The 26,815-nt window shown below is 55.9% G+C and overlaps 1 protein-coding gene across 1 annotated transcript in view; it reads left to right on the forward strand.

Moving 5' to 3' along the window:
* The first annotated feature begins 4 nt into the window (after window positions 1-4).
* Window positions 5-26,815, forward strand: part of LOC111154048 (DNA methyltransferase 3 alpha) — a 70,571-nt gene continuing 43,760 nt past the window's right edge. The window contains exons 1-2 of the mRNA XM_022513402.1: window positions 5-164; window positions 12,345-12,449. Coding sequence (XP_022369110.1) covers window positions 102-164; window positions 12,345-12,449 — 168 coding nt within the window. The 5' untranslated portion in view covers window positions 5-101. The remainder of the gene's footprint in view (window positions 165-12,344; window positions 12,450-26,815) is intronic.

Raw genomic sequence — 26,815 nt, forward strand, 5'->3', positions numbered from 1 at the left:
AACTCTTGCTGACAAAGACCACGATAATTCCTTCCCCAAAGCCCAGCAGCCCCCCAGCCCCGCGCAGCCCCAGCCTGCCTCCCACCGCCCAGCTGCCCGCCATGCCCTCCAGCGGCCCTGGGGACACCAGCAGCTCCGCTCCGGAGCGGGAGGAGGACCGCAAGGTGAGGGACCCTCTGGCCGCAGCCGTGGGAGGGGAGGGGGGAGGGGAGGGGGGAGGGGGAGGGGCCCTCCCCAGGTAATGACAGCCCTGGTGACAGCCCTGGCATGCTGAGCGCTGGACCGTGCAGCTCAGTCTCCACACTGGGCCATGGGGAGGGCTGTGTCCCTGTTTGGGCCATGGGTTGTAGACGTTCGGTCCTGGGGGTACAGCAGGAATTTGAAGCAGTCGCTCTGGGATCCAGGCTTTCTAACTCCCCTGGTGTCTGAGCAGAGGTTCAAGCCCCGGGTCTGTATGCAGTGTGGGGGGACAGCCTGGCAAAGTGTCCCCAAACCCAGCTTCCTTTCTGGATTCGCATCTACCAGCTCTGTATCCTCAGGGGGTCCTTGACCTGTCTTAGCTGCCTCTGCTTCTGCGAGGCCAAAGGCAAGTTTGGGGAGGCTCTGTAGCTAGGAGGCCACGTGAGGGCTCCCCCTCTCAGAGCGCCAGGCACACGGTGACACCAGTCATCCTGGAGATGGTGATTTCCTGCCCCTCACCCCCACCCTGGGCTCTGAGTGTCACTTCTGACCATGGAGCCAATGACGTCCTTGTTCTCGGAGCCCCCTGCGGGGTGAGCTCATCACCCTCTGTTGAACTCCAGGACGGGCCTGAATCAAAGGAGATCCCAGCAGCCCCGTAGAGATCCCTGCTTGGCCGCGACAGGCTGCCTTGGGACCTCACCAAGCTGCGTCCATCTATAGGCAAAGCTGCCCTGAACCCCAACAGTTAGACTCTGTTTTCACTCTCTGTCAGTGAGATGGTAAACCCCGCCACCTTTCTGGGGAAGCTGTGCTAGCCATAGGCCTTTCTGGGATGTCCTGTCTGCTGTGCCCTGGTCCCCACAGTTCCCTCTGCCTGTTCCCCTTTTCCTGAGCAGGAGGGAGGGGTGGCGATGCTAGGTGGGGGGTATAGTTTGTCCTTCTGGAACCAGAGTGGACACCTGGCACCAGATATGGGCCCCCTGGACACTGCAAGGAGCATCCCATCTGCTTGCCCACCATCGGGGACAGCTCTGAGACCCGCCCCCTGCTTATGCTCCCTGATGTGCCCCCACGCGTGCTCAGCTCCTTCCTGGGCTCCCTCAGCCTTACAGCTTGTTTCTGTTTTCTGAGTGGTTTCCAGCCAGTTTGCTCTCAGGAACAACCCTTGAAATAAGTGGGGCAAGGACAGATGGCCCTCGTTTACAGATGAGGAAGCTGAGCCCAGCTACCCAGTGGTGGGTCCAGATGAGAGCCTGCTGGATCAGAACCTTTCCCACTGGATCAGTCCTTGTGTGGAGACATGCAGGTGTGCGCACGAAGCCCTGGCACCTGCCTCTGTAGCCTGGAATCATGCGGGATGCCCTAGTCGGGGGTGTATACCCAGCAGGTGGCGGAGAAAGGGCTTGCCGTGGTCCGCTGAGCCAGGCTCCTAGGGGCTGTGGGTCCCCTTCTTCCTGACCCCACAGAAAAAGAACAGGCAGTCCAGTTTATTCTCTGGGCCTTCCGAGCTACTCCTGTCTCGGGCAGCAGTCGATCCACACAGAGTCGGGGCCACCTGCGGCTCTGCAGAATTCCCTTCCCCTGGTCGGGTCTGTTTTGCTCCTCTATTGGATTAGGTGACCCTGAGCTCCCTACCCGGTCTGATGCCTGGACTCGTGCTGACAGAGCTCTGTGTCCGTACACTTGCAGTTGGTGATCAGCTGCCCCCCCACCCCCGCAGATGGGCAAGGTGGGGACAGTCAGGCCAAGCTTCTCTCGTTACCAGTGCTGCCCTAGATACCAGAGCCCCTGGCTCCCTCGCACGGAGAGCGGCAGAGCAGGCTCTCTGTTCTGACAGTTCAAGATCGAGAAAGAGCATTGGACAGAGTCAGAAGCCCCAGGTCCCAGGCCTGAGTCTGCCACTTCCTGGAGATGTGACTTCAGGCCATCTGGGCTCGCGTTTGCTCAGCTGTAAAGTGGGGATAGTAACTCTAGCTGTGTCTGTTTTACAGGGTGGTTGGGGAAGTCAGATGAGGTCATGGGCATGGAAATGCCCTGCAAACAGCGAAGTCTGGTCCAATTATGAGGGATTACGATTGCTATTATTATCTACCCATAGTAACTGTTCTGGCTCATGTGGCAACAAACACATACCCGGCCCCAGATCCTGGTGCTGATAGAGCGGGGCTCCTCCCCAGCTGCCCACGCCCACCGGGCGCACACTGGCTCACCTGGCCCACCTCTCCAGTCCCTCTGGGCTGGCTTCCGCAGCTCAGGGGAGCTGCCCTGGGAGCCGCCCAGGGAGCCTCGGCGGAGGGCGGGTAGAGACACTGCCAGTCTCCCACGGCAGCTGGAGAAAGCCAGGCCTGGGGCTGCGGTGCCATGTCACCGCGGAGGGGGAAGATGGGCTTGAGCTACCGCCCAAGGAGCCTGGCCGAGTTGCCAGGAGCACCTGGCACTAAGGAACTGTCTGGTGAGCCAGAGGGAAGGGGTGTGGCTACCCGCTGGCCCTGGGCCCCACGTGCCCTTCCAGCCTCCTTCCCGGCCACGCCTTCACGCACCTTCCACTGTGGTACTTCCTGGAACCTCCAGCCCTTTGTTTATGCTCCTTCCTCTGCCTGGTGGGCCCTCTCCCTGATTCTCACCGCTCCTCTCCGGTCAAAGCCCTTGCTGCTTTCGGTCTGCCTTGAATTACGGTTTGGAGGGGACCCGTGGTTCTTTTGAGAACACCGGTGGCTCCTGGAAAGGTTAAGAAATGCCAGTCAGAGCTTGTGGGGCTCGAGCCCAGCCGTCCTTGTTGTAGCCAGGCCTCTCTCTAGGGCATCTGAGAAGTACCCGTGTGGGCAACACCCAGCCCCACTGCTGCCCCTGGAGGGCGGGGCCTGACTAGCGTGGAGTTGGTGCTCAGGAAGTATCTTGTGGCTAGGGTTGGAAGGAAAATGAGAGCGGTAAGACCCCTCCACAGGGGAACAGCCCGGGGCCTCGATCAGGCAGGCTGGGTGCAGAGCCAGGGGTGAGAGCCGGGGAGCTCGCTTATGGCTGGAAGTGCACAGAGACGCCTGCCCAGCATCCATTCGTCCCGCAGCCTCCCCTACCCTGCTGTCCATGTTGGTTGGGGAGGGAACGAGCGGGGACGCTGGGACAATGCAGGTTTTGGGGGGCTGAGCGCTGGGGTTCTCACCAGGCTGGGTCAGTTGGGGAAATGTGGCCACAGTGGAGGGAGGGTGAGGTGGCTTTATGGGAGATGGGTGGGAGGTGACAGAGAGGCCTGTCCCTCCTAGGAGGCCAGGAGCCTGGGTGGGGTATCGGGCCCTGCACAGGGGGGAGGGGAGGGGGAACAGAGGGAGCAGGAAAGGAAACCAAGAGCATTCCAACCTTGGGGCTAGAAGGGCCTCCTCAGATTCCCACATGTGAATTATTGCCTGGCCAAGAGTCGAAGCCCAAGGCTGGGCCCCCGATCGTGCGGCTCCCCGCTTTCTTTCCTCCGGCCTCAGAAACACAACAGCCAAGGTGCGCCGAGTGCGGACTCCCTTCCAGCTGCTACTTTAAGCTCTGCGCTCGCGTGATCTTAGTTCGCTCTTATTTCGCTCTTAGGGTTGCTGCATAAGGTAGGCTGTATTTTTCAGCACTCTATCTTCTGAACGACTAAATGCGTGCCTAAACACGTGGGGTCACTTGATTAAGGTCACACAGCCAGTGAATGCTCTTCCGGGGCCGTGGCACTCAGGCAGGCTCCCCCTAGCCTTCCCGCCCACATAAAGCCGTGATGCCCACAGCCCTGCCCACGGTGCTTCTGCTGCAGGTTCAAGGGTGTTGGTCCAGACTGGAAGTTGGGATGGTCAGAGAATGCTTTACTCGGTGTGGCCATGCTCTTGCCCTGGGGTTGAGGTTGGGGTGCGCTTCATCTACAGTAAGAATTCACATACAAGGCCAGCATGCGCGCACACACACACAACACACACGCACTCCGGACACACACTCTTCCGTGAAGACAGTACTGTGGCCACACAGCTGCTTGCCCTTCTTCCCTCCCCGCCTGCGTGCCTCTCTCCCTCCCTCCTGCGTTGTTTCTCTTTTCTCCTCTTCCTCTGTTTCCTTCCAGGTACCTTCCCCAGTACCAGCACATAGTAGGGCTCCGCAGGTCTGTCGGATGAACTGAATAAACATTCCTGGAGGGCCTAGTAAAGGAGAGGGGGTAGGAAGCTATAGGTCATGCCTACCGTTTGGAGCAGGGAGGCCTCTCCTGCCTAGCTGGGGAGTAGAAGCGACAGGAGGGGTGCGGATTGATGTTGGGGGAGCACAGCCAGTGTGCTGTGTGCATGCGTGAGTGTGAATGTGTGTGTGGCCAGTGCCGTGGCCGGGCTTCTCCCTCCTCACCCAAGGCCACCCCAGAGGCCTGGCAGGTGCTGACTTCCCTTGGGCACGAACCACTTCCTGTGGGCAGTACACAGGCTTGGGGGCACCCTGGGTGGGCTTCTCCCAGCTCCGCTCTCCGTTGTTCTTGCTGGTCCATAGGTCTGTTGCCTGCTTGGGCACGTTCTGCCTTCATTACACTCAGATGCCCACACACCGTTGCTGAGGGCCGGCTCTTTGCTTTGTAATAGTCACTGTAGGGGTTGTTGAAATAGCAGCCCTCTTAGTACATTCAAGCAGTTACAGAAGAGGCCACGTTCCCCTTCCCTCTTCAGGAGCCCAGTTAGGAAGAAGGGCGCATCCATTTTTAGCTCAGTGGAGTTGATAAGATGCTTGGGCACGTGCAGCAGGTGTGTGAAGCACACGGGGCCCGCCCCTGCGTTGACGGGGACCTGTGTGTTCGTGCTGGGATGCTCTAAAGTTCTCTGAGTTAGACAGGACAGGCGTACCTCAGGGAGATTGCCGGCTCGGCTCAGATCACCACTCTAAGGCCAGGATCCCAATGAAGCCAGTCAGATGAATTTTTTTTGATGTCCCAACGCATATACGTTACATTGGTACTCTACTGGAGTCTATCAGGTGTGCAATGACACGTCTAAAGAAATTTACATACCTTCATTTAAAAGTCGCGCTAAAACATGCCAACCCTCTGAGCTTCCAGCAAGTTGTAATCGCTGGCCATCACGACAAATATAATAATAATAATGAGGAAAAATTTGGAATATTGCAAGAATTACCAGAATGTGACACAGAGACTATGAAGTGAGCAAAGGGCTGTTGGAAAAATGGCACCAATAGACCTGCTGGACACGGGGTCGCTGGAGACCTTCAGTTCATCAAATGTGCGCACTCCGTGCGGTACAGGGAAAGGAAGTAGACTGTGCGTGTCCGGCTCAGGTAACCCGCTGTTGATACAGTTGTGAGTGGGCGTCACTGGGACTCTGGAGACAGGCCTGTGTTTGAATCTGGACTCTGCTGTGTGACTCGCTCATGTGGCCTCTGAGCAGGGAAATGAGAGGTTGACATGGTGTGTGTTTAACATGGGGGCCTGGCATGTATTCTGTTAGTCTTGGGACTCGCTTTGGGTAACTAGCTAGCTTGCTACTACCTACCTAACAGTCTCTTTACCTACCCACCTGCCTGCACATTCGTGCTGTAGATCCACGGGGCGAGAGTGGAAAATACAGGTGGGGTGTGAAAGGTGTGGCCTGAAAGTCCATGGAGAACCTGGCGTGTGGAAGGAAGGTTATTTCTGGGTCCCCGAGAATAGGCAGGCCTGAGGTCCCTCTTCCCTTCACACATTGAATAGATGAAACACTGAAGCCAGAGACAGGGAGCCCTAACTCTTGTTGGGAGAGGCCGTGGCTGCCTTCAGAGGCTCGGATGTGGGTCCCTCAGGCCTTCAGGACTCAGGCTAGGGATGGAGCCCCTCCCTGCCAAGAAGCGTGTCCCCCAGGGCCTGGGCGGGAATAGCCGAGCTCAGCTCTACAGAACAGGAAAGGGCAGGCTGCCGTGGGTATCCCAGGATGAGGGGGAACTGGAGGTGATGCCCTTCCTCTCTGGCACCTCAGCCTGGCCCTGCCATGCTGCGGAGAGCCACAGAGCAATTACGGATATTACTTATAATCGTCCCACGCAATGTTTGCACAGTATGGAAGGTCATAGAAAGGAGTTTGCTTGGCTTGGCAATTAACTCACTTAATCCTCACGGCTGCCCTGGAGGCATCTCCTCTCATTATCCCCATTTCAGAGGTGAGGAATTGAGGCACAGGGGGGTTAAGAAAGTTCGCAAAGGTCACGTGGCTATGAACGGTTTCATCTGGATTCTTTCCCTCTGTAAACTAAGAAAAAAATCATGCCCTATGTAGTGTTGTAGTGCTTCCAGAAAGGGGGTCCCTGGTGGTATGGGTGGGCTGTACAGGGCCGGGGTAGGCTCGGGTCCACGGAGGGGGACATTCTACTCAGGTACTTCTTTATGATTCTCTCTCTCTCTCTCTCTCTCTCTTTCTAAACTGAGTGTTCTATTTGCTTATCTTTGTATCTAGTACACAGTAGGTGCTGGATAAATGTTTCTGAGCATGCTCATTGGCCTGGCTTCACGTCAGCCTCGAGGCCACAGAGGTTGACGTGGCTGGGCTGAGCTGCTGTGCATTGGGCCTGTGGCTCATGGAGTCTCCATTCTGGAAGGCAGTGAAGCCCCAGCATGGCACGCAGGTTGTGGGAGAGGGCTGCAGCCCTAGCTGGGGGGCCCAGGAAATCCCACAAGCACCACCGTTTTCAGCCATTCGGCACTCGTGGAGCACCTGCTGTGTGCAGGTACCCGGGAGCTGTGGGGGCGTGGAGAGCCAAACAGGACATGGCCGGGCCCTCCAGGAGCATGGCCTTTTGGGAGGGATGGAGGCTTTCATCCAGATATATAGTGTGAAGCCGACTAAGCGGTCAATGAATATGTGTTGAATATTGTTGAATAATTGAAACAGGGCTGATAGCTTTGGGAGGTGACTGAGATCGTTAACACAGGGGGCTTTGGAGGGTATGCAGAAGTATGAGGGTGTGCAGCCATCCCAGGGGCCACCATGTGGTCACTCCCACCGCAGCCTCATCCCCCCACCCCGCCAGCCCTGGCACGCGGCACCCGTGAGCGTGTGTGTGTGTGTGCACACGTGTGTGCAGTGTGGTGTGTGGTGTCCTGTGGCCGTCACTCTGCAGACCTGGGCCTCAGGCAGCCCAGACTGGGACCAGGCCTGGCGGAGAGGCCAGTTGGTTTCACCGAATTCTGCGATCACAGACGGACCCCTGGAGGCCAGCCAGCCAGCTGGCCAAGGCTGTACGTGCTTCTTGTCCCAAAGGGTCTGGGCAAGTGGCTGGCTAGATCCGGCGAGTTCATCCCCTCCACTCAAACACCAACTTGAGACATCTGCTCAGCGGATGCTGGGTCGGTAGCATCCGGCGTGTGTTCTGAAGGGAGCACGTACATCTGGCGGGCTGGCTCTGGGTGGGACATAGATCTCTTCAGGGGAGGGGTCCTGTGTCCGGGCCGGAGCCCCAGAGACAGGATGCAAATGCCAGTGTGTGCCTCTGCCTTGGATTGCCTGTGTGCTCGTGGCTTGTGGCTCGTGGCTTCCCGGTGACGCACACAGTGACACACGTCGGGAGCACAGAGGGTAGTAGGCTAGAGTGGTGTGTTACAGCGGAAAGACCCTCGAGCTGGGAATCAAAGATTTAAATGTTGGTTCTAAAGCCTTTTCTCCTGGCTCTCTGATCTCTGCAAGTTAGACAACCCCTCTGAGCTTCAGAGTTCCCGCAGGTGTGATGGAAGAAAATAATACGTGCTCCGCTTGCTATAAAGCAGAAGAATAAAATGACACAATGTATGTGAAAATGCTGTGTTAATTACCATGTACCGTACAACTGTGAGAGATTATTATCGTCCCAGTCCAGCTCATCAGAATGAGAAGTTGTATGTGGCTTAAAATAATCCATCCAGTGAGCGGTGTTAAAATCTAGGTCAAATCATAGCCTCAGAAGTTTAGAGAGGCTGATGGTAACTACCTAATCTGACAGGCCACCAAATGTGAAGGTGCTTTGAAAGCTGCAAAGAGTTACATAAATGTAAAGCGACATGATTGTGTTTAAGCCTAGAAAGTACATTTTAGTCATCCTGTTTCCTGATTTGAAATCATAAAGATCAGAGCAACACTGAAACCTCAGGCACAGTTATATTTGTGCTGGTCTGTGGATTTACATGTGTACCTGTGTGTGTGTGTGTGAACTCCCTTACTGAGTACCTACTATGTGACATTCACTCATCAAGGGATTTTGAGTGCCTGCCTCATGCTAGGTGACTTGGTCTAGGCACTGGGGGTGCTGAGGTTAAGACACACACGGTCCCTCCCCCCAAGGGGCTCATGGCCTGTCTATGGCAGTTACAGTGCTGGGGAGTGGGTGCTGTGGGGGAGAGAGGATCTATGGCCTCAGTCAGAGGATCAGAGGAGGGAGCCTGGGGGAAGGAAATCTGCGAAATGAGGTTGGAGGAGTAAGGGTTTGCTGGTCAACCTGAGGGGGAGGTAGCTGGGGCAGAAGAAATGGTCTATGCCAAGGTGCCGGGGAGGGAAGCTGCCTGCTCTTGCACCTGGTGCAGTCTGTTGGCGATGGGTGGGGGGAAGGCAGTGGGGAGAGGAGACCAAGGCCGCCCGCCAGATCCTGGGGGCCTTCCTTCACACGGGCTAAGGAGCTTGGCTTGATCCTGGAGGCCCCTGGAAGCCCCCTCGGCAAGGGCTTAAGCTCTGCAGAGTGACATAATCAGCTTTGCATTTTGGAAAGATCAGAGAGCCCCGTGTTCCTGAATATCTCACTGCAGTCGACCAGCCAGATGCTGGGGTTTGTAGCAGTGAGTGATGGCTGCAAATGCAGGGCACTGGGATATGGATGGGGATGGGGAGGGCGGGCAGGGGGAAGAGGGAGGGATGCAGTTCTGTGAACAGTTCTGCTCAGGACATGTGGCGTGGAAGTTAGCAGTTCTTGATGGACTATATCGTGTCAGCTTTGGATATATGATTACCTCATTGAATTGTCACAGCCTTGCTGTCAAGACGTTACCATCCCTGCTTTGTAGTGAGGAAACAAGACTCAGGGTTAAGAGCCTGAAGCTACTAGTGAGTCAAGAGCAGGGCAGAATGTCCCCTCACCTCCCCCCCAACCCCGCCCTCTTCAAATCCCACCCGACCAGAATCTCTGCCCCTCTCCTGCCACCTCCCACCATAGGGACTGTCTAATTCAGTCCCCTTAGTGGACGGAGGAGGAAACCAACCTGGGCTCATGTCTGTTCCGCTCAGTTTGTTACTGTTTTCCAGCTGCTCCAAGTCACTGTGGATCAGATTGTTCCCTTTCAGGCTATTAGTGACGCTGGTGCTGAGTTCAGTGCCATTTGCAGATTTGATAAGCATATTTCACATTCCTTTGCTCAGCCCATCAGCAAAAGATATTGAGTGAGCCCGGCCCCATGATAGATGTGAGAATGGACCACTTGATAGGCCTCCTTGAGGGCCATGGCCCTGAGCCATCTGCTCACCCCCCTCTGTGTGTTGTCCCCCCAACTCTGTGAACTCGGGCAGACCTGGAGCAGGAGGCCCCACCGCCCTTCTCTGTGCTCTCATGACATCGCTACCTCAAGAAAGAGTGTCTGTTGGCCCCAAATGACATGCTTTTCACAGAGCCGTACTTTAGGGCCTGATGGAAGGGGCATGGGCCAGGAGTTGCGCAGACCTAGGTTCGAGCCCCCACCCAGGCTCTGGGGAGAGATTTCGTTTCTTTGGGCACAAACCAGGGGAGCCTGAGGCCTGAATGCCAGATGGGGCATAGCGCACCTTGCCCTGGGCTCTGCACGTGGCGGCCTGCCCTGGTGATGTCCACACTCGCAACACGTCAGGGCCTGGTTCGGTGGCACGGCATCCACCGCATCCGGCATCGGAGCATTCCTTCCTCCTGGGGTGTGTTGAGCAGCGAGCACCTCCTGCACATGCGCTTAGCCCGTGCAGACTCCCCGCTGTCTCGAGGTGGCGCCGGAGCCCCCTGCTAGTACCCCCGGGGGGGGCCCCCCCTTCTCCCCGTACTGATGGAAGCCAGGGCTCAGGGGTCCCACAGTGTCAAGTGTCTTTATTAGGTCGTTGCAGTGGGGTAACCGAGGTTCCTTTGTGCTGAGCAGGGGCTCCGAATGGCCTTTGCATCTGTGGTCCGTTCGGAATCAAAGAAACTCAGATGAATCCTTCTGTCAGAAATGCAGTCCGTTAAAGAAATAGTTCATAGCCCAGAATTTCTGGGCAGTAGGAGTTTTTCCATACCCTATGACCACCCAGACTGACCCTGATCCACATTGGTGCCCCCTTCTTGCCCGTTGCCTTGTGCATAGCAGTTTGAGGGGCTCCGCCGTGAAGAGTGGCCAGCGGCTTGGCAAGGTCTGGCCTCGCGCTTTCCAGGCAAACACAGGGGCTGAGTGGGCCTCCTGCTGCCCCTGAGTATATGGGGGGGGGGGCGTGGGGGGGCATGTGGACTACTCACTTCGTGCAGGGCTGGGGCTGGGCTCTGGGAACTCATCAGTGCACAAAACATACAGGGGGCAGAACGTTTGTTCATTCCTACTAAAAACTTGAGAAGCTGGCAGAACGGGCACCTTCATGCTCCCCTTTTATGGATGAGGAGAGTGAGGCCCGGAGAAGGTGGTAGACTAACTAGCTGATAGACAAGCCGGGCCCAACCCATGTTGGTCTGCTCTAAGTCCCAGGCCGTTGCGTGACCTCACATGACCTGACATCGACTCCATTTTGTAAATGCTGAGTGAGCTAGTCAGAATGATCAAGACAGTGCCCACCTGGCTGCAGTGGAGTCAGACCAAAAGCACCATCTCGGCCTGAAATTCACCACCATGGCGCGTAGATCCAGTTGGAAACTGTCACCAGGATTAGGGTACCTTCTCTCTGCGATCCAGGTGATCACCTCTTCTGCAGGGGTGTCTGCGGGGATCTCATGAACGGCCCAGAACCAGAGGCCTGGCCTACCGTGGGGTACGTGCCCTGCCCCTCCACAGGCAGTTTGTCCCCCCTGTGGCCTTCCTGCTCTCACAGCTTCTCTGCCATGTTTTCCTGAAAAGAGCCTGTCAGGGGTCTCTGGTCCTGGTGCAGACTCTCTCTCCACCCTGGACCCTCCCCTCCCGCCCACAGACAGGCAAACCACAAGCTATTTTGAAATCACAGAAAATGAAAGTTGAGTAGGATGTTGAGGGACATCCTGATTAAATCCACTGGGAACTTGGGCACCCTGCCTTTCTCTCCCGTGGCACTGGTGCTGCTCCGGGGAGGCACCCTCCCCAGGGAGGACTCTGAAGCCATCTTTGGCTCCTGACGCCCTGCAGGGGCTTGAAGAGCAGCCCATGGTCCCTCCGCTGGGTCAGGGTCCCTTTCTCCTTCCCCGGCGTTGTTTCTGTTTGTGATTAGTCATGCTGGAGCCGGCTGAGTCAGAAGCGACCCGTGGGTGGTTTGTGGCTGGGCCGGTGGAGCGGTGAGGCAGAAGGACTTTCTAGGTTTATGCCTCTGTGCTCCATGAGACAATGCAGCAGGGCCCGGCCCTGCCAGGTGCTGGGTGAGATGGGTCCCCTAACCCGACTTGGGGTCTAGAACTCCCTGAATGCAGGGAGGGCATTCAGATGAACCAAGATGCTGTCCCTGAGATGCTCCTGTGGGGTAACAGGCATACGGGCAAGCGCTTTTGAGCAGGTGTATTCACAGGGGCCTCGAAAGTTCTCTATCGCTGGCCATGGTCCTCATTCCAAGTGTTGCTCCTATTTCCAATCGCTATATTTATATTTCTTTTAAGGGGATCTTATTTTCGAGAAAGGTGATCAATTAAATATATGACTCATTTAATTTTTGTACCCATGTAAAATGTGTTTCATGGAAATAAACTCCTATCCAGAAACACACTTTTGTCAGAGCATGTGTTGTGATTCCGTGGTTAAGGAAACGTCTCCACCTGGAGGGAGAGTGGCAGGGCGTCGGGGCAGCGGCTTCTATCCTGAAGTCCCCTGAGGTTTTATTTCCATGGGACCCGAAGGGTTGGCTCTGGCATTGCCAGGCCAGAGACAGATGAAGGCCAGCCCTGCCAGGGGGAACAGCCTGGCGTGGCTCTGGAAGTGTGGCCATTGTGGGGGTCGGGGGACAGGGGAGGGGGCCTCTTGGGTCCAGCCCCGGCTTCACAGGCTATGTCTGTACCCACAGGAGGGAGAGGAGCAGGAGGAGGCTCGTGGCAAGGAGGAGCGGCAGGAGCCCAGCACGACTGCACGGAAGGTGGGGCGGCCTGGGCGGAAGCGCAAGCACCCCCCGGTGAGTGTCACGGCATCCCCCCTGCACACACACACACGCACGCACACGTGTGCATGCATGTATGCTCTAAACAGCAGGCATGTGTGTCCTGCGGGCACCTGGGACCATTAGGGCTGGGCCATGGGGTGCAGTCTTCCAGCTGCCCAGCTCACTGACCTTCCCTGTCCTTGGACCCCTATCACCACCTTCACAACTTTCCTGCTCTCTGCCTTGAACCAGAAGCCTCTAGAGAGCAGAGAACTTGTACTGTGAGTTGTGGCAGAGCCGGGACTTCCTTCTGGAATGGGCAGTAAGACAACCTGCCTGTGAGCCCAGGCCTGCCTGCACAGGCCCCTTTCTCCCCCATCTACACATCCATCCTCAGCCTCAGTCCCACCTGAGAACCTGGAGGAAGGGAGCCCAGGCCTGGGAGTCTGATCAAAGTGAGGAGAGATGCAGGCTCATGGGTCCCTTCAGAATAAAGCAGGAGAGCCGGACACTGTTCAAGTAGGCTTTGGGGCCAGCCCCAAGCCCAGGCTTCTGGGGGCCAGAACCTCAGAGTCTGGTGGGAGCCCCGCGGTTGGCCAAGAGGAACAGTGCTCCCGGGGGTACCGCCCGTGGGCTCTAGGTGCCTGCCTGCCGATGCCTCAGCCTCAGAGGCAGAGCCAGAGTCTCTGGCCAGCGCAGAAGACAGCTGGTTCCTTTCTGTCAGCCCCTTCCAGCTGAGAATGGGAAAGTCGAGCAAGTAGGCAAGGGGGAGCTGGGAGTTCAGATTTGTAACTCAGCCCGTCAAGGAAATGTTCTCCACAGGGCAGGATTTTCTCCTTTCAGGGTGGAGAGTCAGGGTGCATGGTGGCCCTAGCGAAAGGGACAGCAGAGGGAGGGAGGGCTGCAGCAGCTGGAGGTGAGAGGGCCCCCGGAGCCAGAGGTCAGGCACCTGCACTTACCAAAGCGCACCACTGCTAATTCTGCTTGAGGACTGGGAGGGGCGGGGGGGTGGTGGCAGAAGTTAAGTCATTTAATTGGTAAGTAAATTTAAACATTTTAATATTAAAGCAAACATGGATATTTTATGGCCTGTAATGAAAAATTCACATGAAGTTGAAAGATAAAACGGGGGACTTCAAAAGAATTTCCAGCGTGCAGCAGACTCCAGGCTGTACTCCCAGATTCCCAGGGTGCCCCTCTCCTCTCCTTCTTGTGGGAGAAGGTGGAGGACCCCAGTGTGGGCTGGAGTGGGAGGTGGAGCCAGGCTGAGTCAGAGGCCACCGGTAATTCCCCATCTGCCTGTGTGACCATGATCTTCGGGAGAGAGTTCCACCCCCCGCCCCTCTTCCAGGTGCACTGGGGACAAGAGTCACCACCTGTAGCAGATAAAGTCCTTGCAACCTTTTGGCTCATCCCTGAGTCCCTAGGACCAGTGGGAGGGCCCATCAGTGGGAGGTGGAGTGAGGCCCTGGGGACAGAAAGTGCGAAGAAGTCAGGGGCAGGTGTATGGAAATGTCTGGAGAGGGACCAGTGAGAGGGAGGAGAGGCAGGGCAGAGTGGGGGCAAAGGTCAGTGGGTCCTATGTCCTCCCCACCCCTGGCCTGGGACAGGGGCTTAGTGTAGAAGGAAATTCGCCGTCTTCAGGACACAACAGACCTATGTTTAAATCCTAGCTCCACCACTCCCCAGCTTATGATCTTGAAGAAGTCACTGTCTGAACCTTGGCTCCCCCCACCCCCCTGAAAAACAGAGATGATAAGGACGCATTCCTCCTAGATGCCTTGGGGAATTAACTGTGTGCAAGCCCCAGAGAGAGCCAGTGCTTAGCAAAGGCCTGTCCTGCCCTTGCCTGGCCAAACCTTTCCTCTTTAGGAGGCCGCAGCAACCTCAGTCTGATAGAAGACACAGCACTGGATTTACTGCTTCCCAACTGTGTGGCCTTGAGCAAATTACTGAGCTTCTCTGAACTTTGGCTTCTTCATTGGGAAAATACGGCTACCAGTAATACCCGTCCTGTCCACCTGCAGGCGTGCTTTGCAAACAGCCACGTAGGTCCAACTGTGTAGGGCAGACAGTGTAATAAACCTGTTCCCCTGCAGGGGGGCCTAGGAGCCTGCCGGGGGCCAGGGTCTATCAGACTTTTCAGGTGGGAGCCCAGCCTGAGCCTCGCAGCAGCCCTGGTGGGAGGCACTGTACATCCTGTGTGGGTTAGAGACTGGGTGCGGTCCGGCCCATGCCCCTGCTGCCTCCTGGACTCTCAGGAGAGGCCCCCGGCTGGGAGAGAGCATGGGGAAGGCAGCTGTTGTACACGGAACCCCTTGTACCCTAGGGGAACAGAAAAAGACTGACCCCAGAGAAAAGAGTTTACAGGCCTTCCCAGGCTGCACGCCCCCAGGTCCCCAAGGGACCCCACGCAGGGAACGTTGGTGCTGCTGCTAGAGCTTGGCTCCTGGTCCCCTGGCTTCTAGGCCGTCTGGCTTGCTTGTGGAGCAGGTGCTCACCCTGGCCTCCTCCCCTCCCCAGCAGAGGAGCGGAGCCGGAGGGCTTCTTGGGGACCTAGTGCAGCTGTGGCCCTGGGAACAGATTGACCAGGGAGCTTTAAAGCAGCTGAGTGTGTCATCCAGCTAAGCCTGGAATGAGGAGGGAGTTTGGCGCAGATCCCGGCAGGTGGCACGGAGAGGGAAATGCTGGGAAGCCTGCTGAGAGCTGGCTGGCGGGCTGGGGTCTTGATCTGTGCGTGTCCTATGCTGGGCAGGGAGGAACGAGGCACAGCCACTGGTGTCCTCACCATCCCCTGGCCCTGAAGCTAAGGAATCGTTGCCCCTCTCCTTGTTTTGTCCCCAAGGGCTGTCTGTCCCTGGGTATGTCCCACTCATTCCTGCTCTGGCCTCAGCCTCCTGGTTGCACTCCCGCCCGGACCAGACCCCCGCTGCCCCCCACTGTACTTTATAACCTCCCAGTGCCAGGCACATGACACCCAGTGAGCACCTACCAGGCTGAGGAGGCCAATAAATAAGACTTACTTTTCACCCTGGTGTGCTAGAGAGAGGAGGGCCATGTTCATTTACGCTAAATAGTGCTCACGATACATTTCTGTTCAAGAATCCCTAGGGAGGGACCCCATTTCTTTTTTCTTTTCTTTTCTTTTTTTTTTTTTTTTTTAATATTTTACTTATTGGGGCACCTGGGTGGCTCATTTGGTTAAGGGACTGCCTTCGGCTCAGGTCATGATCCTGGAGTCCCAGGATTGAGTCCCGCATCGGGCTCCCAGCTCAGCAGGGTGTCTCCTTCTTCCTCTGACTCTCCCCACTTTCTTGCACTCTCCTCTCATTCTCTCTCTCAAATAAATAAATAAAATCTTTTTTAAAAAAGATTTTACTTATTTATTTGAGAGAGAGCATGAGCAGGGAGAGGGAGGGGTAGAGGGAGAAGGAGAAGCAGAGTCCCTGCCAAGCAGGGAGCCCAACATGGGGGCTCAGTCCCAGGACCCCGAGATCATGACCTGAGCTGAAGGCAGATGCCTAACTGACCAAGCCACCCAGGCGCTCCCAGGGACCCCATTTCTTATGAGACAAGGTCTGGAATATTCTAAATGACCCCTTCCCACATGATCTCTCCTGCCCCTGCTCCGGGCCTCAGTATCCACAGCTTTTATGATAGAAATCCTGACTTCTCCCTGCCCCCGGAACACACCAGGCACGAGTCTTCCGCTACCTCGCATACTCGTCCAGCCTGCCCTTCTCCCTCCCTGCTCCACCGTTCCAAACCATCTGAGCCCGTCTCGCAAGTGAAGCCCACCTCAGCCACTGGGACCCTCTCTCTCCTGAGCTGCTTATAAAATTAATCAAAACGAACACTAAGGAATAAAAGAGGAGATACTAAGCCCACTGATCACGTGCTTGGACGGCTCTGGTCTTTGACCTGCTACAGGTGTCTTGATAGGATGGGAGAATAAGTCATTTGAAACTTTTACGTCAGTTTGATACTGTCACCACATCCATGTGCATGATTTTGTATTTTACCAAAGGATCCTTTCTTGAGGGAGTGAGAACTAAGAAAACTACAGCTGAAACCTGGCCTTTCACACCAGGTAGTTAGGAAGCGCACAGAGAGAGCCTGTCCCTTCCACTAGATTTGACGCTGACTGCCACCCCACCCTGCACTGTCTGCCCACTCACTGAGGCCAGAGACCACGAATAAAGCCTCAGAATCTCAGAATCTCGTAGCACTTTATGGCCTACAGGGGCGGCTTTCGGCAAGAATAACCTCCCTGTGGGGAAGTAGGCGGGGCCTCTCATCACCACGCCCACATTCAGATGAAGAGACAGAGGTTCAGAGAGGCCAACTGGGATTTGGACTCCACGTGTCCCACCCTGCAGAGCCCTCAGGGCTCGTTCCTCCTCACCACTCCAGTCACGTGCTCTGGAAGCCTGGGTGTCCAGAATCCCCTTTAAGTTAACACGCGAATGCAGGGCTGTTGGAAAGAAGTGTAGACCCAGTCCAAAGAGCGTACAGTGGAAACAGAAGTCATGTATATAATAGGATTATAGGTGATTGACCTAAGTACCAGGGAGCCTGTGGGCAAGCGGGGAAGGCTGCGGTGGGCTGAGGAGTGAGAGTTGGGCCCGTTCAAAGCAGGCAGCGGCGGCCGTCCGCGGCGCTGGCCTCCGAGCCAGGATGCTTGAGCGGAGCTGGCGGAGCTGGCGACAGGAAACAGGAAGCTGGTGCAGGGCTGGGCGGGGCTTAGGAAGGGAGCCCGGCACCTGGGCTCAGGGCCTGTGGGCTGGCTGGTGCCCATGATGGGGAGGAGGGACAGCAGTGTGCACGGCTGGTTTCTGCTGGCCAGAGAGTGTGAGCCTCTGTGTGGGTGTGAGCGCCAGGGTGAGAGGAAGAGGCATCTTTCTGTTCACCAACTCCTGAGGACGTAACAAGTGAGGGCGGCCGAAGCTGGGTCCTGCCTGGTCACAAGCCCAGGCAGCCCTGCCACCACCTTTGTCTTTCATGCTGGTTACAACGGGGGCATCAGGAGGGACAGTCTCTGCCCTTGCCCACCAGACCCTGGCGGGGTGACCAGCCCTTTGGGGTGCCGTACCCTGTTTGCTAGCTATATGTATTTATTCATTGAAGATTTATACTCACCAACTTCCTCCAGGGTTATTTTTGCTCAGTGGGAGCATTCTGAGGTCACCTCTTGCTAAGAATAACCCGGAGGGGGAGGGGAAGGGGGAAGGGGTGCTGGGAGCAGGGGCTGAGCTCAGGCCAGCCCAAAGCCAGCATTACTCACTCCACGTTGGAGGCTAAGTCTCTGTCACAATGCCCAAATGAGTTCAAGAGGGCAAAGCTGCCCCTCTTCAGAGCAGAAGACTTGGGGTATAAACCGGGAAGTTAGGGAGCCATTCAGCTGCAGCTTAAGCCAGCTGGGGACAGTTTAACTCAGCTGTGGGGAGTTGACTCTATGGGCTCATTGGCTAGCCTAATAGGAACTTTCAATTTGTCTCCCAAATTAAGACAGAGCCCAGATCCCATCTTCGTTTCCAGGCCAGAATGATTCCTTCAACAATCCCTGGAACCTCGATTCATGGACTTGGTGCCCCCCGGTTTTTATGCACAAAATTTCCAGAAAGAGTATCTCCCAACCCTAGCCGCCAGCCCCTCCGAGGGCCCCCTTACCTGTGAGCCTGTGTGGTCACTGCTGGCGCCCCTCTGCTCACGTGTTCGAATGTGTGAGGAAAGCAGGTCTGTCACTTGTCTTACGAGGTTCCCAACCTCTCTTGTAACTGAGCCCTGCAGACTGATCAGCCCATTCCTGCACCTGATTGGTCAAAGCAGCACTCACCAGTGGCATCCAGTACCGAGAGGCTGGCTGCTGGGCTGGTCTTCAAGTGCCAAAGACATGTTGAGGGGTGTGGGGTGGAGGTGTCATGTTTCAAAGTCCAGGGCAAAGTGGGAGACTTTCCCACCTGGAACCTTCCTGAACGGAGGGGTGGGGGGGGGCAAATGTGCACGGGGGGGGGGGGGGACTGCGTGCTGACAGGTGTGGCTGAGCACCTGAGGGTTTCACGTATGAACACATTAGACCTTGGGTGGAGAGGTCTCTGCGGGCGGCCTGTGAGGTTTACACTTTATCGTCTCTGAAATGTGTTTATCTGGAAGGTTTCTGAGGGGGTGGGAGCGTGAAGTGATGGGAGTCATGTTTAGGGAAACTGGGCCTGGCATCTGTGAGTGCTGTGGGTCGAGCACGAGAGGAAGCAGGGAGATAGGAGAGTGGGGTGGTGCCAGAAATCACCTCCAGAGCCTGCTGGGGGGAGGCCATGGGGGACAGAATTGGCAGGGCCTGGGCTGCTGGCGGCCACAGAGCGGGGAGAGCAAGGGGAGGAAGGAGATGTTTCAGGCCCCAGGGATGGCGTCAGTGTTGCTGTCAGAGACAGAGACTTCTGGAAGAGAGCAGATTTGGCAGCGGCCCTTTTGGGAGGCCACTCTAGCTGGTCTTAGTAGGGGAGCAGCTCAGTGAGATCCCAGCATCTCCATTTTGTTTTTCCAGAAATCCCTATTGCTTTTCATCCCTCCCTGGTCCCTTCCTTGGAGTCACATTACAGGGCCACCTCCAGGGAAAGTCACGCACTTCCCCAGGTCTGGCCTCCCTGGGCTTCCTAGTTGCCCATGGCCTTCTCTAGAGCCCGAGCTGCACCTGCACCATTCCCATGCGGCGGGGACTCGCCGGCAGGTGCATCTGGACAGAGCTGTTGACGCTGCTTTTCTTTCATCATCCTCGCCTGGAGAATTGGGTGCCTTTTGGTCCTGCCACCTTGAGAAAGATATAATCGAACTGGAAAAGCTCCAGAGCCCAGCAGCTAGCTTGATTAAGGGGAAGGTGGTGCTGCGAAGTGAGGACAGACGAAAGAGATTATGGCTCTCTGGTCCGGAGAGACAGAGGCTGGAGGGGATAGGATTAAAGCTCTGAAATCACATTGTGGGGTGGGGCAGAGGGAGTGTGCCCCAGTGGGGCGCGGCAGGGTGGGGAGATACCCATTTGAAGCTTCAGAGAGGTACGTGAAGCATAGAAAAGAAAGCCCTATTTCCCATGGTGGGTTTCCTTCTTACCAAACCCCAGGCATGGATGGTAGAGGTTGAAAATAGGAATCATTTCAAAAGGGATTTACTTAAATGTATGGATCTCCTATACAGAATGGCTTTTCAGAGGGAGCCTCCAGCTCCTCCTGAAATCCTTTGAGGCTGACTTCAAAGAGCACAGCCAGGCCCTCTTCCAGGTGGACAGGTGTCCCAGCTGGAGGCAGAACCCGGAGTGGCTCGGCCACCAGCAGGCACATTGGTTCTTGTGTCCACCTGCCATGGCCAGCAGGAGCATGGACTGCCTGACCTCTGAGGCTCTCCTGGGCCCCGAAGTTCTCTCCTGGAATCAGTGTCTGTCTGTCTGTCTCTGGCACACACATACATGGTAGAGGGATCTCTAGGAGGAGGGAGGGAAGAGAGCTCCCCGCCCTGGTGGTGAGGAAAATGGTGAGACCCATAGGGCAGGCCCAAGCTCTCCAAAGTTGGCCCTCTTTGGCTTCTGGTTCTGCTGTCCCTTCATCCCCCTGGTGGCCCTTTTAGCTGCTCCACCAGGGAAAAGGAAATCGGAGGTCCTCGTTCCAAAGTCTTGGAGCCTGACTCCATTCACCCTGGGTAGGCTGAGCAGGGACGCTTTGAGGACCTCTCTTGGGAGCTGGCACGGGGTGGCCCTCTCCAGTTCTGTCTGCCTCAAGGCCACTTCCGGCCAATCAGATGCCAGGCTGCCGGCAGAAGGGGCTGCAGGAAGGCCTGGAGCAGAGGGGAGGGGGGGAGCGCGGGCCTGGCACCAGTGCCTGTGGGACGGGCTGCCCCGCTGTTCGCTGAAGCTAGAGTCAACCTGGGAAAACCCATTGCTTGGTCGGGGGCTGGTGGGCCTGCAGTTGTGAGGAAAGGGGGACCGTCAGTGTGTTTTTGTGGGCACATCTCTGCCACATCCCTGCACATCTGCTGGGCTGTGTCTCCGGGAGGGGGCGCACCCCTGTGTGTCTGTGTGTGACTGTGTGTCTTTAACCAAGAGGCCAAGGCTGGCCGGATGCCAGGGTTCCCGGCTGGCACGGAGCTGGTGCTGCCAAGGGCCTTAAAGGCACAATGGCGGTAACATGGGGTGGGAGGGGCTGCCCACATCTGCCGGCCTCTGGGCCTCCCTCCCCAGCACTGCGCTGCAGTGCGGCGGAAAAGGCCCCTTCTAGCCACAGCCCCTGGCCTCCCACACCTCAGGGGAGAGCGAGGCAGGTGCCCAGAGCCAGCCTGGGACCCTGGTTCAGACCTCCAGGGACTTCCAGTAAGAGAGGCTGTGCCCTGGGCCTGCCCCCTCCACACCTGGGCCCAGGTGTGCCTGCACACCGCTGGTCCCTGTGCCTGGGCTGCCACCAGCAAATGGGCTCCTTTCACCACAGATGTCTGGGCCTTGTCTCCTTTGTATTATTTCCCTCATCTCTTATTTGCCAGGTTTTAATTTTTTATGTGTAAATATTATTATTATAATAAAGGGCCTCTGAGAAATCACTTCCTTATTTGGAGCTTCAGCACTCTGACCCACTTGGGGAGCCCAGGCCTCACCTGGAGAGGGAGCGGTGGGAGTTCTGGGGTCTGAGCCAGATTTCCAGCAAAGGGCGAGGAGGATAGGGGCTGAGGCCTGGACAGGTTCATCACCGAGGATTGCTTCTCGCTTTGCCTCTGGCTTGTCCCCACAATGGCTGCTGTCAGGGAAGCAGCGGGCAGCTTTTCCCTGGCCCTGCTTAGGCACATCAAAGCCTCCTTTTCCTCCTTGGAACCCTTGGGATTTGAGGTTGGGTTTTTCCAGAGACTCAACCCAAAGAAGGAGCCAGCTTTCAAATGCCTCTCTTGTACCTGGGTCATTCTGGAAGCTTTACCACTTAAAAGAAGGCATGTGACTTGAGGCAAGCCTTGGAGCCTTTTCCTCTGAAAAGTGTGGGTAACACTACGAATCCAGAATCCGGACAGTCGTGATAATTACATTGATTAATGTATACGCGTATTTATGTGGGTGCTGTGCTGTGGGTGGAGTGGTTGGAAGGGAGACAAACAGAAACCCAGGTCAGGCAAAGCTCACAAGTCCAGGAGGGAGACAGGCAGGGAGTAAGGGGGCTCAGTGGAGGAGCGCTGTAGTGAGACAGGGTGTGAAAAGCTCTGTAAGCAAACGTCACCTGCAGTGGGCTGGGGATTCAGTGACCACTGGAGTGGACTTTACTCCCACTTCCTCGGTGCCAGACTGGGGGCTGGGGGGCGGGGCCTAGGGGCGGAGCCTAGCAAATGCCTCCCTCCCCAGGGGTGTGAGCCTGTGTGTGTGTGTGTGTGTGTGTGTGTGAGAGAGAGAGAGAGAGAGAGAGAGAGTGAGAGAGAGAGACAGACAGAGAGAGAGAGAGCGCGTGTGTGTGGAGACAGGCAGACTTTCAGACATCCTGAGAAGACAGAAAGCAGAAGGGTGGTGACCGGGAGCCAGGGGCCAGGGGAATGGGGAGTTAATATGAAGAGGGGACAGAGTTTCAGTCTGAGGTGACAAGAAAGTTCTGAAAGTGGATGGTGGGGACAGTTGTACGGTAGGGATACTTAATGCCACTCAATTGTACACTTGGAAATGGTTAAAATGGCAAATAATATGTATATTTTACCGCAATACTTCTTTTTAAGTTTTTTTTTTTAAAAAAGGTTCTTAGAGAAAGGCAGCCTCTGGTCAGTGCACCGACCTTCAGCCCCAGGTTTTTCCACAACAGCACTATTGACATCTTGGGCCGAATCATTCTCGGTTGTGGTCGCAGCCCTGTTCTAGGGTGGGGTTCAGCAGCCCCGACCCCTGTCCCCTGGAAGCCAGCAGTCTCCCCACCCCAGCGTGACCTCCAGAAGTGTCTCAGACACACAACCGAAGCAAAACTGCCCCCAGGGGATGACTGCTACCTTCACCAGCTTGGAAGGAGCCACTCATTCGGGAGCCGAGGTGGGGGGTGGCAGGCAACAGAGAAGCAAGAGGTGGTCGTCCCAGGATGGAGGGGTCTTGTCTGGACAGAAGGTAAAGGTCATCGAATCCTGAGGGACCCCAGGAGGTGGTGGGCAGGGTCTGAAGATCCAGAATGGGGCAAACCAGCCATGGGTAGGCGCACAGAGGGCAATAGGATCAGGCTTTACCCAAATATGTCGCTCCCCTCCAGCTCTACTCCCAGGGGAGAGAGGGGCGCTCACGGCCGCCATTCCTGTTCTACCACCCCTGCTGCCCCGTCCCCCCAGCCTCACAGGTGAGAAGCAGAGAAGGTTGAAATTGTCACCTTCAGCTGCTGGTGGTGGCTTCTAGAAGGGCCAGGGACTTCTGCGGCTTCCCCTACTCCCATGGCGAAAAATGAATATTTCAGGGTATGCTCTGTCTCCTTTCGAGGCAACTGAAAAATAAAAGCCAACAAAAACAGAATTTTAAACAGTTGCTTCTGACATGCAACTAAGTTGAAGCTCCCTCTGTGCCCATGAGCAAGGTTTTGTGGGTCTTAATCGAGGCTTGGCACTCAGGGATCAGCAGTGGATGCTGAGCGCCTGCCGGGCACCCTGTTCCTGCTGAGAAAGCAAAGTCCCTCCCACCGGGAGTGGACGGGCCAAGGATGACGGGGACCAGGATGTGGCTGGGAGGAAGGCGTGGAGGTAGGGGCAGAAGGGTGCAGACCTGGCTCTCCTCGTAGCTTCCTTGCGTGGATTAGGCTGTTCTCATCAAAGATGCCCCTTTCAGGGTGCAACCAGCCCCCCTGAGAGATGTGGACAGTCACTTCAGTCCGTTTGCCTGTGGTCCTCCTTCCTTCATCTCAATGGTTTCTTATAGGTGGATTCAACCTGCTCAGTTGCCTGGGCCCCAGAGAGGGAGCCAGTGAGGGTCCAGGGCTGGCTGGGGCAGGGTGGAGGAGGTGTGTGTGTCTTCTTTTTTTCCTTCCTTTCTTTCTTTCTTTTTTTTTTTTTTTTTAAGATTTCATTTGTAAGTAGTCACTATACCCAGTGTGGGGCTCAAACTTAAAACCCGGAGATCAAGGGTCACATGCTCCACCAACGAGCCAGCCAGCCACCCCAGGGTGGGAGGGTTCTTGAGGGATAAGTTGGATCAAGGGCTGGCCTGGGTGGGAATCAGCAGCTTCCCCAATCCCAGAACTTTGGCTAACACAAGGTCATCTAGAACCAGAGAGAGTGGCTCAGTTGGGAGGAGAGGAAGGGTGGGCAGGAGGGGAGGGGGTACTTCAGCATGCTGAGCTAAGCCTGGGGCGGGAGCTGTGCAGAGCGCTTCCCTTCTCATTTGCCCACCTCTGGAAGGGGGGGGTGGGCCTCGTGCTACTGCAGACCGGGGTCCTCCGGGGTGGGCCTGGGAGGGATGCTTGATCAGAGCAGGTGGGGGGCAGAGCAGGTTCTCCTGGCTCTCTCTGCTATGGAGCTGGCAATCAACAGGAAGTGAGTCCCAGGGTGAGAAGAGGCCATGTGGTCCCCAGGCAGGAAGTTAGTGACAGCAAAGTTGTCTCAAGCAGCTTGGTGGGGCTGGGAGCCTGCCCCAGTTGGAGGTGTCTGTAGGGCAGCAAGTGGCCAGAAGGAAAAAGGACACAGCCATGGTAAGAGCTTGACTCCGACCTGAATTTCCCAGCCCACATTGGCCCAGCAGACCCCCAGCCCACCTCCCTGGCAGAGGCATGTTCAGAGCTCTGTGGTGCCCAGCACGGCTGGACGTTGGGGGGGAGCTGTGGGGGCCCGGGCATCCCCCACACTGCTTGGGCTGTCTCAGGGTGAGAGGATTTCTACCAGGGAGGGGTTTTCTAGGTCAGGGAACCCTGTTGGCTTGAGCTGGGAGGTGGGAAAGGCCCTCTCAGTCCCAGACAGAGTGTGTCCAAACACTCAGGGATGGAAGCTAAGGAGAAAGACAAGGCCTACTGCTCCCTTGCATTCCTGCTTCTGACCTCCTGGCTCTGCTGGCTTCAGCCCTCTGTGCCCAAGGCTAGGCTGGCAGAGGACTTCTGGCTGAGGACTGCACACCTTTGCAGATTTCCCTGGGAGCTTCCCTTGGGGGAACCAGGCCTGCTCCAAGCTACCCCACCTAGCCAGGAAAACAGCTTGGCTAGTCCCTCTGCTCGCCCACAGTCTGCTCTGTGTGCCTGGAGCCTTGTCCAGGGAGGACTCGGGTTTTTATTTTGTTTTTATTTATTTATTTTGTCCCCAAGGCCCTTGTCCCTATTGGCCACCCTGGGGGTTCCTCAATGGGCAGCTCAGAGGCACCTCAACAGGGCTCAGAGTTGAAGATATAGACCTTAGAGCAGACGTAGCCTTCGAGATTGTCCGCCGCGAGGGAAGGGAGCCCAGTGCTCTCTCAAGCTGTCGGGGTGCGCTTTGAGGGGTACAGCTCTTTGGAGGGAATTTGGCAGGCCCTCCAGCAGCTAACCCACTTCTGGGACCCCAATCTACTGACATACGCAGGCGCACGGAACTATAAGTGCACGGGGCTCATTGCTGTGAAAAGCAAATGGCCCAAAGGCCCACTATTAGGGAACCGTTTGCATAAATTCTGGGGCCTCCATTCACTAGAATGTGGAGCAGCTGTGAAGTAGGAGAGACAGCTCCATATGCACGGGTATGGAGAGATGCCCACTGTGCTTGTTAAGTGGAAAAGCAAGTTATAGAACACGGAGTAGTAAGACACCCTATTAGGAAAAAAAATCCTGGATCTGGCTGTGTGTGTGAATCCATGTGTGTAAACATGTAACTCACAAACGATTGTAGACACGTAGAAACAAAGTCTGCAAAGGATCCTCACCAAATTGTTAACAAGGGTTTACCTGTGGTTTTGGAGGTGGGGGATTGAAAAAGGAGCTTTACTCTTTCACCACGACTCATTTTTGTATCATTTGAGTTTTCATACGTGTCTTTTATAAACAAGGAAAGAGAAAAAGACTTTGATGGAAAAAACCTCAGGGGTCGAGCCTAGGCATCTCCCCTTATAGGTGAGGCAGCCGAGGGGCCCTCCTGGGCAGCGCCCCGCCGAGGTGGTAGGCTAGCCTCGAATTTGCCCTTCCCGTAGGCGTTTGTGAATGGAGCCGGACGGGGTTGCTCAGGGCCGGCCTGTGCCCATGGACAAGAGCGCAGGGGACGCTTGCCTCTTCTGCACCATGAGGGCACCTCCATTCCTTCTGAGATGCCCTAGCCTACTTCCCCCAAGGACAGAGTGTTCACCAGCCTCTCCTGCCCCCAGGCCATCCTTACAAAGTGTGTGACCTTGAGCAAGTCATGGAATTCTCCGAGAGCCTCCTTAGGAATGTTGAGTGGCTCCAAAGGGGTCATGGTGAGAAGGAGCCTTGCCCACCACGCAGGGGCATTTACAAAGGACAATTAGATGATTACTCTTTTTTTTTTTTTTTAAAGATTTATTTATTTATTTATTTATTTATTTATTTATTTGACAGACAGAGATCATAAGCAGATGAAGAGGCAGGCAGAGAGAGAGAGAGAGAGAGGAGGAAGCAGGCTCCCCGCTGAGCAGAGAGCCCGATGCGGGGCTCGATCCCAGGACCCTGGGATCATGACCTGAGCCGAAGGCAGAGGCTTTAACCCACTGAGCCACCCAGGCGCCCATAGATGATTACTCTTTTTTTTTTTTTTTTTTAAAGATTTATTTATTTATTTGACAGACAGAGATCACAAGTAGGCAGAGAGGCAGGCAGAGAGGGGTCGGGGAAGCAGGCTCCCCGCTGAGGAGAGAGCCCGATGTGGGGCCTGATCCTAGGACCCTGGGATCATGACCCGAGCCGAAGGCAGAGGTTTTAACCCACTGAGCCACCAGGCGCCCTAGATGATTACTCTTGATGTGATTCTTATTACCTAGAACTGTAGCAAGTTCTATTCTTAGACTCTTGGGGATGAAGGGATACATTTCCTATTAGAAGGGGAGCATGAGACACATGCAGGAGGTGGGGTGGGGGGTTCACTGTGGACGCTGCAAACTGCTTGTGGGGGCTGTAGGCTCTCCAGGGTCGGGGTGCCAGAGAGCCAGTGGAGTCCAGAGCTGAAGGAAAGAACTGTGCTGGGCTTTGGGGCCCAACAGAATGCTTGTCTGGGAGGCCTCCTTTGACCCTTCCGCTCCAAGATGCAGCTAGTACCTGTTTGGGTCTGGGCCTTGACAGACCAAAAGGAAAGCTGGGGGAATCTGGCAAAAGTCAGATCAGCCCAAGGTGACCAGAATTGATTGGTGGCACTAGAGTCTTCTGAAGAGGGGTCGTGATTGGAAGTAGGGAGAGTGTGAGGAATGTTTTTTTTTTTTTTAAAGATTTTATTTATTTATTTGACAGACAGAGATCACAGGTAGGCAG

This window comes from Enhydra lutris, unplaced genomic scaffold (genome assembly GCF_002288905.1).
Source record: "Enhydra lutris kenyoni isolate GAN:26980312 unplaced genomic scaffold, ASM228890v2 scaffoldscaffold35, whole genome shotgun sequence".
NCBI lineage: Eukaryota > Metazoa > Chordata > Mammalia > Carnivora > Mustelidae > Enhydra > Enhydra lutris.